Genomic DNA, 15,403 nt, shown 5'->3' on the forward strand with positions numbered 1-15,403 from the left:
GAATATTTGGGATTTCGTAACTTTTCGGAGAATTTTCAAAATGTATCAATTGTATTTTGTTAAGAAATGTTATTAAAACATTTTATCATGGTTTTGGAACACCTGGGATGTTCTAGTCCATCCGAAACTTCCGCAAATGTTGTGCAACAGGCTTACCAAAGAAACAAGTAGAAACTTCAAGATTTTGACAACGGATCCTATCCAGACTGCTTCAGTGAGTGTGGTAGGCTACAGATCATTATTGTAACAACGTATTGGGATGATCTGGGTCATCCAAGAACTCCCTGGAGTTAAGATCTGTGGGTCTACCGCCGTAACAAGCAAGAGGTCGACGGTTTTTGACCCCGGAACATATCCGCATAGCTTCAGTGAGTATGGTAGACTAGTTTGCTGATGTGTTGGGATGTTCTGGGACATCCAAGGACTCCCTGGAGTTAAGATCTGTGGGTCTACCACCGTAACAAGCTAGAGGTCGATGGTTTTTGACCCCGGAATATATCCGCATAGCTTCAGTGAGTATGGTAGACTACTTTGCTGGGGTGTTGGGATGTGATTAGATGTCCTGGGTCATCCAAAGACTTCCTAGAGTTAAGATCTGTGAATCTACCGCCGTAACAAGCAAGAAGTAGACGGTTTTTGACACCGGAATATATCCGCATAGCTTCAGTGAGTATGGTAGACTACTTTGCTGATATGTTGGGATGTTCTGGGACATCCAAGAACTCCCTGGAGTTAAAATCTGTGGGTCTACCGCCGTAACAAGAAAGAGGTCGACGATGTTTGACCCCAGAACATATCCGCATAGCTTCAGTGAGTATGGTAGACTAGTTTGCTGATGTGTTGGGATGTTCTGGAACATCCAAGGACTCCGTGGAGTTAAGATCTGTGGGTCTACCATTGTAACAAGAGAGGTCGATGGTTTTTGACCCCGGAATATATCCGCATAGCTTCAGTGAGTATGGTAGACTACTTTGCTGATATGTTGGGATATTCTGGGACATCCAAGAACTCCCTGGAGTTAAGATCTGTGAATCTACCGCCGTAACAAGCAAGAAATCTACGGTTTTTGACCCGGAACATAGCCGCATAGTTTCAGTGAGTATGGTAGACTACTTTGCTGATGTGTTGGGATATTCTGGGACATCCAAGAACTCCCTGGAGTTAAGATCTGTTGGTCTACCGCCGTAACAAGCAAGAGGTAGACGATTTTTGACCCCAAAACATATCCGCATAGCTTCAGTGAGTATGGTAGACTAGTTTGCTGATGTGTTGGGATGTTACGACATTTGTCGTAATACGTATGTATTGCTAACAATTTTTCAAATGGTTTTTCTATTGAAAACTGATAAAATTTACTTCATTGAAGAAATATTTATTATGGTGTTATTTCTAAGCAATGATTTGAGGAAATTGATGAATTTCACGGAAATCTTTAAATTTAACGAATTTTACGCTGTCCGCGAAATCGTGAAAATTCACTAACCCTAGTCATTATGCAAAATAGTCTCTTCGGTCATAGAACAAGCAATAAACTATTTTTTTTACTCTATAAATTCATAATGTTATCTTTAATTTCATGCAGTTAATCAACATTCATAAAGACGCATGTTATACCTAAGTTTAACAAGAATTTCATAAAAGAAATTTCGGGATGTTATATGTTTTATTACATTGGTTTGATTCGTAAAATAACAACTAAAAAAGGACAGTGTAACGATTTTTAGATCTCCATTCAAATTAATAACAACTTGCTAAATTTAAATAAATAGAGGTTACATCGCCAGATAGTTTAAGTCACACTAATGTTGCATCCATAAAAGTACATGCAAAGCCTAAAAAGCTTAAAGCGAGCATCATTCGACTGCGTTGCCTATTCGTTGGGCGCATTCCAACAACGTGAACGAACGAAAGCAAGCCGAGAGTAATTTGAAATATAGTTTTGGAGCGTTCTTCTAGGTGCTTTTTATTTAGAATAATGGATGATTTTTAATTTGTTTGATATTATTACACATTTGTTTTACAGAAACTCTAATTGAAAATAAGTTCAATTCTAGGTTTTGAAGAACCTAAATTGTGAAACAATATGAGTTATATAATTTTCAACTCTTAGATTAACAAGAAATTTAGACGTTTTTCTTTAGATGTCTCAATAGCAGCGCACTGGAATTGCGTTCCAAGGGTCGTAAGTTCAATTCCCGAAGCGGAAGGGCTCTAGTTGTAATCATAGATATCAAGCTGCACACAGAGAATGCCGTGACCTATTGGCACAATTGAGTGAGAAGATCGTTTTCATGTAATGTTGAAACCAATGAAGTAATGTGAAAACATTGAAATAAAAACCCAGAATTTTAGTTTGAAGTTGAACAAATTAAATCAATTGAAATTAATCAAACGTTCGTAACATTTGGAGACGCTTCAAGCTGTATTAGTTAGTTCCAACAACCAACACACCCGAAACTAGTGTCAGTCGAGCCTTCCACCGTGCGTTCGACAGTTTTCAAAATAAAAATATACACATATATTCCTTCATTATCAATTCTCGTTCGCCGGTCGATCCCGAAAAGTTTCTGCCCGGCGCAACAAAGTGGTGTGCGTACTCGACCGCGCGACCGACCGCCTGACAAACAGATCCTCCATATTTTTTCGCGCGACTGTATCGCCGAGTTCAGTCTGCAAATATCGTTCGAACGGCGTGGGCAAGGCAGCCGGGATTCTATAGTATTACCTCCAGCAGTGTGGTGCCAGAGTGAAAAGTGCAAAATGGCCTTCCGTGTGATGTCGACCAACAGCCTGAAGCAGGCCACCCTTCTCGGGGAGCTGCTGGCCCGTTCCTTCTCGACCGGTCCCAAGAACATCGGTTTTATTGGGCTTGGTAACATGGGCGGACCAATGGCCAGCAATTTGATTTCCAAGGTAAGTAGATGGGGATTATTATTTTTGGGTGGTGTTATGTAAGAAGAAGTGGAGAATACCAGTTTTGGGGAAGTCGTTACGGGTCGGCTTCGTGGCAAGGAAGTTTTTGCATGTGTTGGCCAACTGGCTTCCACCAAGGAATCTGGGAATAACTTACCTGAAAGAAGAAGAAAATGCGGAAAATTATGTAATATTATATTCTTAAATTTCAAAATTTCAGTTTGGAAGATTGTATAACTAAACCAGATTATTTATGCTCCAATTAAATTTAAATTTGGCACAAAGTGCCAAGTCATCGTGTTAGAGGTCATCTTCAAACCGGCTTAAGTCCAGCCTCCAAACCAGAATACGTTATCATGCTCCTCCAGTTTCAATACACACTTATGTTCAGTAAAGAATCGACTTATCAACTTCAATTACGTAAATAATGAGGTGGCGCAAATTTCGGCTCACATGTTGCCGACCGCGCACTTGAAATCGGCTGATTCTAGCAGACCAAAGCCCTGAACCACACACCACCAATCCTGATAACAGCGACAGACTGTTTTGAACAAATATTTCCAAAGCAATCAGCATCATCACTAGGAGGAGTATCCATCCAGATGCCCAATTTGCATTTGTGTTGTTGTTGCTGACGCCAGTATAAAAATACTAACACTTTTACTTTTACACACAACCTACATACTAATGGAAACTGCCGCGTGGTGTGTTGTTGGCTCTTAAAATAATCACGACGCACGCGCTAGCGACCTTGAACCGAGCCGTGCCGAGGTTTGTTTTGAAGGGAAGCTGTGATATAATACAATGTAGTGTGGAGTAGAATTAGAGGATTAGAGGAAATTGTTAGGCAATCATGAAAAAATCAAAACACAATTAATCTCTGTTAGTTTGCAAAAAATTCTAATAGTTATCACGTCCTCTATAACCAATTTACATTTTTTTCTGAAGCATAGTAAATTATCATTATTAAGATTTAGATCATTTAAAGATCTGTAGATAACCAATTTAAAGCATTTTTAAAATTGATTGTGTATAAATTTACCGAAAACCAATAAAAAACTGCTTTGTTTAAAAAAGGTAATAGAAATTGCCATTGTTGGAATTCGAGCGAGAAGAAGGAAAGCATTCCTCGCTCGCGAACGAGGGAGAGAACTTGTAGTACTTTTCTCTTCTCGCTCACGCTCGCATTTTCGTTCGCGTTCTCGCTCTCGCCGCGAGCGCTCGCGAGCGCCTCGTGCTAGCCGTTCGCCCTAAGCTAGCAATTTGTTTATCAGGCTTATGAATACGAACCAGGCGATGGTATAGAGGTGTAACTTCCATCGCTGTGTTGTTTTTTGTTCGTTTCTAACACGTTCAACTTCTCGCGAACGGGCAATTCTGGCTCGCGAGAAAGCCCGTTCGCGAGCGGAGGAGAGCACGGGCAATCGGTGAGTTTCTCTCGGCAGCTCGAGACTCGCGGCGAGAACTCGAGAGAGAGAAAATTTTCTCGCGAGAGCGCGATAATACCAACACTGGAAATTGCAATTAGCTCGAGAATTTGCTTTTTTTTATTAAAAAAAGAAACACTTAACTGTAAAGCCAATCTCCCCACCCCATCATAAGAAAAAATACCAAAAAGTTTGAGTTTTAGGAAAAACAGTTCTTGATATGTAGCTGGGCGGAGAACAGGGGGTAACAGATTCCCAAAAAAGTGTCCACGTTGTTTATGGATGGTCCCTAAGTTAGGTATTTAAAAAAAAATACCGCTGCAAAAGCAAGGTTCCTCCTATAGTGACTTGAATTTTCTTTTGAAAAAAAAACTTCAAAAAGAATTTTAATTCGCTTAACTTACTTTTTGCATTTTTTTTTTATTTTCCTTAATTTAAAATTTCGGTAAGAGCCGGAGCAAATGCACTTGAACTAAAATGTTATCGGCCGAAAAAATATTTGATATTATTTTTATTTATGAAAAAGACAAAAAAAAACAAAACAAAAGTTCAATTTGAAATTAAGTGACCAAAAAGCACTATTTTTGATAGTTACCGGCTCCGTGGCTTAATGGTTGCGGCTTCTGCCTCGAAAGCAGAAGGTTCAGGGATCAAATCCCGGTCGGCTTCCTTGAAATTTGGAATCAGGAATTGAACTTTGAATATGAACAAAAAACCTTTAAGAATCAGGTGGGTTCGAACTCACACCTTGGGTTCGATGGTCTGGGACGCTAATGCTCTAGAACTGAATTGATCCGTAGTGGCGAAATAATGTCACTAGGTATAATATATCAAACCATTATACAGCCATTCCACGTCAAACAGGAAGTCTCCAAATCAAAACTGCTCCGATTTGGCTCAAATTTGGAGTGGGGGTTAATTAGACACGTATTTTTTTGTTTGGCGATTTGGGTGGTCCTATCCGAAATAGGGTGATCCAAAAAATTGCGATTTTCGACGATTTTCGCAAAAACCACATTTTTCAAAAAATCATATCTCCGGAACGGCTGAACCAATTTTGGAGCGCCACAATTCGAAAGAAAGGTTATAAGTTGGGTTTTTAAGGAAAAATATGTTGAGGTCCGAAAAAACTAGCTGAGTATTTGAAAAGGTCATATGAAAATTTCATTTGCCGATTTCAAGGTCTCGGGACCAAAGAGCCTATGTCTGAAAATATTTTTCCCTAATTCCTTGTAATATTTTACATAACATGTCAAAAAATTGCGAATATCCATTAACACGTTTCGGAGATATGATTTTTTGAACATAAAAACTGGGTTTTTCGACGCGCCACGCGCAAAAACTGAAAAATGACGAAAACGGGTACCATGCTTCCACAAAATTGCATTGTAGCTAATACGAAATCATTATCATTCTCTCCATAATCGAGGGTTAAAATTACCATACCGCTCTCGACATAGTAAAACTGACTGTCAGTGACTGCATTAATCAGTCAATCCAAGCACGGAATGTTTTTAGCAAAAATACGTCGGTGCGTGTTCTCAATTTAACCCTACAATATGGTAGCAACTACCATGGTTGGGTTTTCAGTGTACAATAAATCATTCTTTGATTTTTCATGCATAAACAGAAACGAAATACACTCAACCCCCGGTGGTTGGTCACTTTTTCGTTTGACACTTTTTTAGTTTGTACCCCGTTGGTTGGTCAAAGTCAAACTAAAAAGTGACGAACTGTCACTTTTTACACGACGCTCACGCACACTATCAAAACAAACGTTTAGTAGTGTGTGTGAACTCCGTGTAAAAGGGGTGTCAAACTAAAACGTGACCCCGTTCGTTTGACAACAGTTGGTGTCAAACCATCGGGGTTTGAGTGTAAAAATTAACTTTTTTCACTAAAACTGTGATAACTCAAAAATTTCAGCGATGACCTATACATGTTTAGGTACCAAAATTTTCATAATTGAAAGACGCAACTTTTGGTACCCTAACATGTATAGGTCATCGCTGAAATTTTCAAGTTATCGCAGTTTTAGTGAAAAAAGTTGATTTTTACCCGTTTTCGTCATTTTTCAGCTTTGCGCGCGGCGCGTCGAAAAACCCAGTTTTTATGTTCAAAAAATCATATCTCCGAAACGTGTTAATGGATATTCGCAATTTTTTGATATGTTATGTAAAATATTACAAGGAATCAGGGAAAAATATTTTCAGACATAGGCTCTTTGGTCCCGAGACCTTGAAATCGGCAAATGAAATTTTCATATGACCTTTTCAAATATTCAGCTAGTTTTTTTGAACCTCAACATCTTTTTCCTTAAAAGCCCAACTAATAACCTTTCTTTCGAATTGTTGCGCTCCAAAATTGGTTCAGCCGTTCCGGAGATATGATTTTTTGAAAAATGTGGTTTTTGCGAAAATCGACGAAAAACGCAATTTTTTGGATCACCCTATTTCGGATAGGACCACCCTAATCGCCAAACAAAAAAAATACGGGTCTAATTATTTGGGCCAAAGAACCCCCACTCCAAATTTGAGCCAAATCGGAGCAGTTTTGATTTGGAGACTTCCTGTTTGACGTGGAATGGCTGTATATAACTACACAGAAAAAAATATGTAAATTTACACAGCACGTAATTGCTGTTTATAATGTAAACTCACTTAATGTAATGTTGAAATATGATGTAATGAGCAAAAAGTAATGGAAATTACTCCAATGTAAATCTAAATCTAATGTAAATCATGAATCTAATGGAAACGTTGAGCATGGAAACTCAAATCTGATGAATTTCTACCCGTGTTCGGCTTCCTGTAAATTCCTATTTAATGTAAATCATATATCCAATGTATTTCTGCCAACGTTGACTTCAAAACTACCCGAACTAAAAATAGTTATATTTGGTTCTCTTTCTATCGCTCTCATATTCGCTGGCCCACTGCCTGAGCCTCGACCTGAACAAGTTGATGCTTTAGCCGCTCGTTTATAAAATGCGAAGATGGCTCAGTCGGCAGCGGGTAGCAGCAGTAACACCGAACATCCTACCCGTCGTCCGTTCGACTCCAGTCCAGCGTTATTCCACTTGGCTGTCGACGAGAATGCGTCCCCTACCTATGAAACAACTTTTTAAAATCCGAATTTCCTTTTGCTGCCCGCTTCAATCATTTTAAAATAGAACACACACCATTTTCCTACTGCAATCCAAGTCGAGCTTCTCATTCCCATTGGCCAATCAGAATTAGTTGATTTGAACAAATGTAAATTCCTAAAGTAATGTAAATTCCAAAACTAATGTAAATTTTCAAAACTAATGTAAATTTCCAATGAATCTAATGTAAATTTCCAATGAACCTAATGTAAATATACATCATTTATCATGATACCTTTTGGTACATGATAAATAATGTAAATTTACAGGAATATTTTTTTCTGTGTACTAACACCGTCACCAAACACCAAATACATACATACATTCATTACATACAAAAAGTACTATTTTTGATAGCTTTTTTTATTCCATTTTCAGAATTAGTGAAATTAGTGGTGTTCCATTTTAAGATTCATTTTTTTGAAAACAAAAAAAAAATAGCAAAACTTTACAAGACAGTTCCGAGCTCCAGACGATAACGATAGAAGTATTGTTATCGTTAACGAAATAAGATAACTTTATTTGCGATAGGTTATCGGCGATAAGACATTTAAATTGAGTTTTTCAAATGAACTTATTCTAACGACATCCTCTCAGACTTAAAAAGTAGCTGATGTAGCAAGTTCAAAACTAGAAGTACTAAAAATTTTATAAAATAACATATTTTTGAAGAAATAGTAAAAAAATGCTGTTTTCATACTAATTGTTCTTAGAATTGCCATTATCTATTGAAATGTATTTTTTTAAAGACTTTTTTTTAGAGTTATAAACCGTTTTTCTACATGGTTTGAAAATTTTCCGTATTTTTATTTTTTTATTTTCAGGTTTACATCAAGTCTGTTTGTCTTGTTTTTAATGAATTTCCGAAGTAGCACATTTTATGTGTTTTTCTTAAAGTACACATCAAACTCAACTTAAAAATGTCATAAAGTCTAAATCGTCCAAAACGTACATGGGACAATTATGCGTAGAACGGCAGCATACACCTGTCCAGTTGTTTTGCCAGCATTAATTTCCAAAATATCTACTTATTGACGAAAATTTTGTTTATTTGCGAAAAATAAAATTTTTGCGGTGTTGTACATTTGAAATTTCATAAAAATTCTGAACATTTTTATACAAGCCCAAACATGCTAAATATGATTACACAGTTCAACAAAAAATCAAATATTTCTTGTCTCTGAGACGAGAATATGTGTTCCTAGTAGAATTTTTCCTGCTGAATCCGAATCCGGGTCCAGAATTGCTCCAAATGGTCCCAATTTTGAGATACACCCGTTTGAAATGTTAGTTTAGGCCAAAATTAGCTACTTTGTCGACTATTTTACAAAAGAACTATTGAATAAACAACTAAACCAATACGTGTATCTTAAAGTTCACGTTTTCCCCTTTCTGAAACACCCCTGGTTTTTAAAATTTGATTTTTTTACGCATATTTATAGCCATTTTAAAAATAAAATTTGACTTGCATGCAAGTTGGAAAAACTTGAATGAGTACCAACTGAAAATATAATTTTAAAATAGTTATAAATATGCGTAGAAACTATCAAATTTTAAAAACCAGGGGTGTTTCAGAAAGGGGAAAACGTGAACTTTAAGATAAATGTATTGGTTTAGTTGTTTATTCAATAGTTCTTTTGTAAAATAGTCAACAAAGTAGCTAATTTTGGCCTAAACTAACATTTCAAACGGGTGTATCTCAAAATTGGGACCAATTGGAGTAATTCTGCACCCGGATTCGGATTCAGCAGGCAAAATTCTACTAGGAACACATATACTCGTCTCAGAGACAAAATCTTGTTGGACTGTGTTATCAATGCAGAAAAATGCATTTTAGATTGCTTTCAGTTGATTAGACTTCTATTTTCATGGAAATTTCGAAGATTTTTTAGAAAAAAAAATTCTTTGCCCCCTAATTTTTCACACCAATTTTGAAGGGTGGGGGGCATAAACTTTGAAAAATATTTGCAAGGGCCTAACTTCGCGGGAAAAAAACTAGAAATATGGTGTCTTGAGGAAAGTTGTTTTAAATTTAATAAACGTTATACGAAATGGTAAAAATCGGATAACGGTTGTATGGAAAAAAATAAAGTTGTCCAAATTTAAAGAGCACAGCACTTTTTCAGTTCCTTTTGGGGTCCTAAATAACTCCCCAAAGTTTGGGACCGATTGGTTTAGTCTTCACTTTGCGCAAAGCGATTCAATTTTCCATATAAATTTGTATGGAAAATACCATTTTTTTATCAAATCCACGTTTCATGCTACATCAAAACCGGACTCATATTCGGATCCTCTGGAATGTGATCAACAACCTTCCCGAAGAGAGTATGGTGCTAACTTGCCCCTAAAAAAAGATACAGCGTGTTCAAAACTCGTCTAAAACGTGTTTTTTGCTCGAAAATTACATTTTAGACGAGTTTTGAGGACGCTATATATTCTTTCAGGAGCAAATTAGCACCATACTCTCTTCGGCAAAGTTGTAGAGCACATTCCAGAGCATCCGAATATGAGTCCGGTTTTGATATAGAATGAAACGTGGATTTGATAAATATCATAATAAAAAAAATGGTTTTCCCCATGCAAATTTATATGGAAAATAGAATCGCTTTGCGCAAAGTGAGGACTAAACCAATCGGTCCCAAACTTTGGGGAGTTGTTTAGGACCCCAAAAGGAACTGAAAAAGTGCTGTGCTGGAAAATCGATTTTGATATTACACCCTAATGGAGCCCTTCACAGGTAAAAAACAAAAACATTTACTTTTCTCCTTACATTTTGACAATTTTCCCATACAAACGTCAAGCGATAAGAGGAAGGGTTCCCGTGGTCTGAATGAGCTCAAATTTGGTATTTCGACTAGGTATAGGTCAATAGAGTGTAATATCAAAATCGATTTTCCAGCACAGCAAATTTTTCAGTTTCTTTTGGGGTCCTAAACAACTCCTCAAAGTTTGGGACCGATTGGTTTAGTCCTCACTTTGCGCAAAGCGATACAATTTTCCTTATAAATTTGTATGGGGAAAATCATTTTTTTGGATTTTTGGATTTATCAAATCCACGTTTCATGCTATATCAAAACCGGACTCATATTCGGATGCTCTGGAATGTGCTCTACAACTTTGCCGAAGAGAGTATGGTGCTAACTTGCTCCTGAAAGAAGATATAGCGTCATCAAAACTCGTCTAAAACGTGATTTTCGAGCAAAAAACACGTTTTAGACGAGTTTTGAAAACGTTGTATCTTTTTTAGGGGCAAGCTAGCATCATACTCTCTTCGGGAAAGTTGTAGAGGACATTCCAGAGCATCCGAATATGAGTTCGGTTTTGATATAACATGAAACGTGGATTTGATAAATATCAAAATCAAAAAAAAATTGTTTTCCCCATACAAATTTATATGGAAAATTGAATCGCTTTGCGCAAAGTGAGGACTAAACCAATCGGTCCCAAACTTTGGGGAGTTGTTTAGGACCCCAGAAGGAACTAAAAAAGTGCTGTGCTCACTAAATATGGACAACTTTATTTTTTTTCCATACAACCATATTACACCCTAATGGGTCAATCTTTGATTCCAGCGGGTAGCCCTAATACTTATACACTTTACTTTACAGAGTATGCCCAATAGTATCAGAAAAAAGTAAAATAGACATAAAAAATAATTGGAAAAGAAAGAGAGAACAAAAGTGCCTCAAATAAAACTCCAAAATAGAGAGAAAATTTAAAAAAAATATCGATGAAAATTGAGAAGAAGAGGAGTGTTTTATGACATCTTTACTTTAATTCCACAATTTAACTTCCAGGGCCACAAGCTGCACGTGTTTGACATCTCGGCCGACGCCAAGGACGCGCTGAAGGCCAAGGGAGCGACCACCTACGACAACGTGTCCGAGCTGTCCAAGGCGTCGGACTTCGTCGTGACCATGCTGCCCAACAACGACATCGTGGCCAACACGTACGATTCGATCCTGGCGGGTGGCATCAACACCAGCACCTTCTTCATCGACTCGAGCACGATCGACCCGAACGTGGCCAAGGCCGTCCAGCAGAAGGTGAAGGCCGCGGGGGCGACCTTTGTCGATGCGCCCGTTTCCGGTGGAGTTCCCGGAGCTAAGAACGCCACGCTGACGTTCATGGTCGGTGGAACCGCTGACGAGTACGAAACGGTGAAGGGAATTTTGGAGGGCATGGGCAAGAAGATCACCCACTGCGGAGGATACGGAATGGGACAGGCCGCCAAGGTGTGCAACAACATGATGCTGGGCATTTCGATGTGCGGACTGGCCGAATGCATGAACCTGGCCATCCGTCTGGGACTGGACCCGAAGGTGTTTGCCGACATCATCAACGCCTCGACCGGACGCAGCTGGGCCTCGGAGATCAACAACCCCGTGCCCGGAGTCATCCCGACTGCCCCGGCTGCCAACTCGTACGCTGGCGGTTTCGCCACCGGACTCATCACCAAGGATTTGGGCATTGCGTCCGCCGTTGCGACCACAACCAACACGCCCATCCCGCTGGGAGCGCTCACCCACCAGATCTACCGGACGCTGATGGCCAAGGGGCTGGCCAACAAAGACTTCTCCGTCGTGTACGATTTTATCAAGAACGATAAGGCCTAAGACGGTGCCAGGGAATGTTTCTTTCGCAAATGAATAACGTTATGTCTTCCAGAGATTGCATTTAAACTTTGAACAACTCGTTCCGAGGCGATTCTCCGCGTGGGGAATCCGGAAACGAGCCGCAGGGATTGATTTTTATTCTAGAGTAAATAGAGATGATGATAATAAAGTGACTCGAACTTTAACACTCTGGGTGTCTTTTACTCGTGACCAATTTCCGGTGGTGGAGCCTGGGGTTCGGTATTGACGACGTCCTGTTTGTAGACAAACTCTCTGGCATAGCCACAATCGGCCGGGTCACAGCTCTGCTCGCACGTGTAAACCGCCAGCGTGCCCCAGTCAATGTTTTCGTTTTTCAAACTGTTTAGCAGCTGGGGCATGATCTGAAGGAGGGATAGTTGGTTGATGTGAAACTGGTCCTAGTCTTATAGAATAATAACTAATTAAGAACATATTTTTTTAAGTTTGTTCTATAACAGAATTGAATAATTATGTTGTATTTACACAAAACAAAGTTGTGTTTAATATAAAGCAAGAAATTTATAGTAGCGTTTGGTACGGTATGTCCACGCATCCTTCCTCCCCTGTAGATTCTGTGAAATGTGATCCGTTCTCAGAATCCTCTCTGCGGTAAACACAACGTAGTAGGGCTGGCCGCTTTAATTTTTGCAATACATTTTCGGGTGTTCTCGGATGTACTGCAATTATTAATAATGACAAAAAAAGTGCTTGGGGCGTAATCTAATCACAAGACTTTCCAGCATGCTTTCATCGGACTGGCTGCGTTTGTGTTAGATTAGATTAGAATATAAAGCAAGAAATTTAAAATAGACTGTTTTGAGCAATTCTTAGAATTTTGACCATAGAACATTTTTTTATTTTCTTAATATTTTTCAAAAACATTTACAAAAAAGCAATTTTTTTATCAAAAAAATCATTTTGGAAAAAAATCTGAAGGATTCGGGGAAATATACCCATTTTAAGCCTAATATTCAATTTGATCTTTTTGGCCAGTAAATGGCAAAATTTGCGTGCTTACTCGGGGCGGTGCCGTTGCTGGTAAGTTTATATCCTAAATAGTATTTTTGGAGCTTTAATCGAGCATCAAACTCTTCATATGACGAAGATAGGTGTTTGATTACAAAGGGTATATTTCCCCTAAATATTTTTTTTTGATGTTTACGAAAAAGTTGAAGGTACACTAATTTTGTTATTTAAAATAGTTTGAGTTTAAAAATTTAAGATGTTTTACATTGATACGTCCATACAAAAATTGTATGTAAATATTCGGAAATCTATATGTTGGTAAGGGATTTTCTGATAGACTCCAATTTCAAAGTTTAAGATATTGACGAGGAAAAATACACTCTTAAAAATTTTTACCCATATTTTTACAACAAAAAAATGACCAAAAACCGTATTAAATATTTTTAATATGTATTAGGAGCCCAAAAAGACAATTTTTGAGCAAATGAGGCCGTTGCTAATATTTTTCTAAGAGCAATTCTTCTAAACATAATAAAAAAATCGTTAAAGTTTAGATATTTTGAAAACTACTGGACTGTTAAAATGCTTATTTAAACGACATTCCGGTTATGTCAAGGCATAACTATTTTAACATATTATTGTTGGGTTTTTCCAGTTTCTTTTTTAATATATTCTAGGTTTTAACCAATCACAATAAATTCTAAAAACAAAAATAGATCCTGAAACTCACCTGAAATTCAAACTTCCGAGATCCTCCACACTGATCACACGCTGGAATGCTCTCCGGAACAACCGGAGACAACCATAGAGGGTCACCTTTCCGATCGTAGCGTAAAATCTACACCGCCACCAAAAAATAACAAGTAATTTCAAAATATACAACATTTTATTCAACAAATTTACCTGGTCCGGATCCGCCTCGATCCGCTTCTTGAACTTGTCAAAGTGCTTGTCCTCGATCTGCCCCGAGTAGTTGTCCAGCTCGCTTTCGGGCAGCTCGCTCAGCTCGCCCGTTTTACCCTCGCTCACCAGCCGCTCGTACTCCTCCATCTGTTTCCGCTCCACTTCCGCCGCGGACAGTTTTGGCTCGGCGTCCTAGCCGGATGAAATCAAAATTATTCAAAGGTGCTTTAAACTTCGTCGATTGAATCTTACAATCTCCTCCGGTTCGGTGACGATCTCAAACTGCGGAAAGAGAATGGGAGAATTTCCTGACGGAGGACACTCCTCACTTCCGCAGCTCGTCTTGTGGCCATTTTTCCAGTCGATTCGCTGGTGGATCACGCCACAGTAGTTGACCTTTTTACAGCGCGAACACTGCTGGGAGCCCCGGCAGCCGCAGACGGCGCACAGAGGGACCGGGGATGGAATTGGGTCGGACTTTTTCGTCTCGTCCGATGGATCGAAGCCGTAGAAGTCGTTCGATCGCGGCAGTTGGCTGCGAAACGCTAGGATGTTTCTGAAATGGGATTTTAGATGTATATTTTGAATTGCTTATTCAAAAATTTAAGTTAATCTTACTTGCTCTGATTGTGTTCGTAGCAACTGGCCTTCGCGCAGACGAACAAGTAAACCATCCGATGAAAGCAGCTCTCTTTCTCCTCTAGAGGTGCATAAACCTAATAAGAATATGTTTGAATATTATTTTAAGATGCAAATTTAAATAAAAAGTATTATTACATCAAATTAGGTCAAATAAATTGTATTTTAACAAAACCAAACAAAAAAGCCTTCGAATAAAAATTCAACCTTGTTCACATACAAATTTAACTAAAGTACCAATATCTCATGGCAGAGTTGCCAGTTCTTTAATCCGATCTTTGAACTTAAAAAAATAGATGCCTAAAATAAAAGTCAGTGTTGCCTGATCTCGCATGCGTTAGTACATCCAATAAAGGTCCAACATTAAAAAATGTCAGAGGTCCCGACAAATTTTCCCACATTAGAACCTCTTACCCTAAAATAACAGACCAAATCCCGGCACAACTCACCTGACAGAGAAAAACGCACGGCTCGCCGCACACACCGCAGAGCAGATCCTTCGCGGCGGGCAGGTTCTTCAGCTCGAGCCAGGCCGGCTTGCCGCCCACCTTGCTGCGAAAAAACTTGTTCGCCAGCAGCCACTCCTCGCACGGTTCCAGAAAACCCAGATCCACGGACGATTCCATCTCGGACGCACGTGCTGCTGGGACTGTTTTTGTTTTCATTCAGTGCTGACAGCGCGCTCTTCGTACACGATGAATCGAACAGACGCAACTTTTGGGTGAAACGTCGCGTTTGACAAATGTGTTACTAAACGCACCCGCAAAGTTTGG

The 15,403-nt window shown here is 38.8% G+C and overlaps 2 protein-coding genes across 2 annotated transcripts; one reads left to right on the forward strand and one right to left on the reverse strand.

Moving 5' to 3' along the window:
• The first annotated feature begins 2,651 nt into the window (after positions 1-2,651).
• LOC120413202 (probable 3-hydroxyisobutyrate dehydrogenase, mitochondrial) lies at positions 2,652-12,286 on the forward strand. Its single transcript, XM_039573918.2, has 2 exons — positions 2,652-2,913; positions 11,283-12,286. The coding sequence occupies exons 1-2, from the start codon at positions 2,761-2,763 to the stop codon at positions 12,099-12,101; spliced, it is 972 nt and encodes a 323-aa protein (XP_039429852.1). The 5' UTR covers positions 2,652-2,760; the 3' UTR covers positions 12,102-12,286.
• On the reverse strand, positions 12,157-15,318 carry LOC120413201 (programmed cell death protein 2). The gene is made up of 6 exons (XM_039573916.2): positions 15,080-15,318; positions 14,610-14,707; positions 14,244-14,547; positions 13,992-14,183; positions 13,819-13,926; positions 12,157-12,484 (listed from the first exon to the last, which is right to left on the reverse strand). Exons 1-6 carry the CDS (start codon positions 15,293-15,295, stop codon positions 12,302-12,304), a joined length of 1,101 nt encoding a protein of 366 aa, XP_039429850.1. The 5' UTR covers positions 15,296-15,318; the 3' UTR covers positions 12,157-12,301.
• Between the last annotated feature and the right edge of the window lie 85 nt (positions 15,319-15,403).

This window comes from Culex pipiens, chromosome 3, assembly GCF_016801865.2.
Source record: "Culex pipiens pallens isolate TS chromosome 3, TS_CPP_V2, whole genome shotgun sequence".
NCBI classification, from domain to species: Eukaryota; Metazoa; Arthropoda; class Insecta; order Diptera; family Culicidae; genus Culex; species Culex pipiens.

Bases quoted from the DNA above. Each gene is read 5' to 3' on its own strand.
- LOC120413202 (XM_039573918.2), top strand. From the start codon at position 2,761: ATGGCCTTCCGTGTGATGTCGACCAACAGCCTGAAGCAGGCCACCCTT. The intron at 2,914-11,282 runs GTAAGTAGATGG...TTTAACTTCCAG, and splicing joins CCAGCAATTTGATTTCCAAG to GGCCACAAGCTGCACGTGTT.
- LOC120413201 (XM_039573916.2), bottom strand. From the start codon at position 15,295: ATGAAAACAAAAACAGTCCCAGCAGCACGTGCGTCCGAGATGGAATCG. The intron at 14,548-14,609 runs GTAAGATTAACT...ATCCCATTTCAG, and splicing joins TACGAACACAATCAGAGCAA to AAACATCCTAGCGTTTCGCA. The intron at 12,485-13,818 runs GTGAGTTTCAGG...TCCCTCCTTCAG, and splicing joins CTCGGAAGTTTGAATTTCAG to ATCATGCCCCAGCTGCTAAA.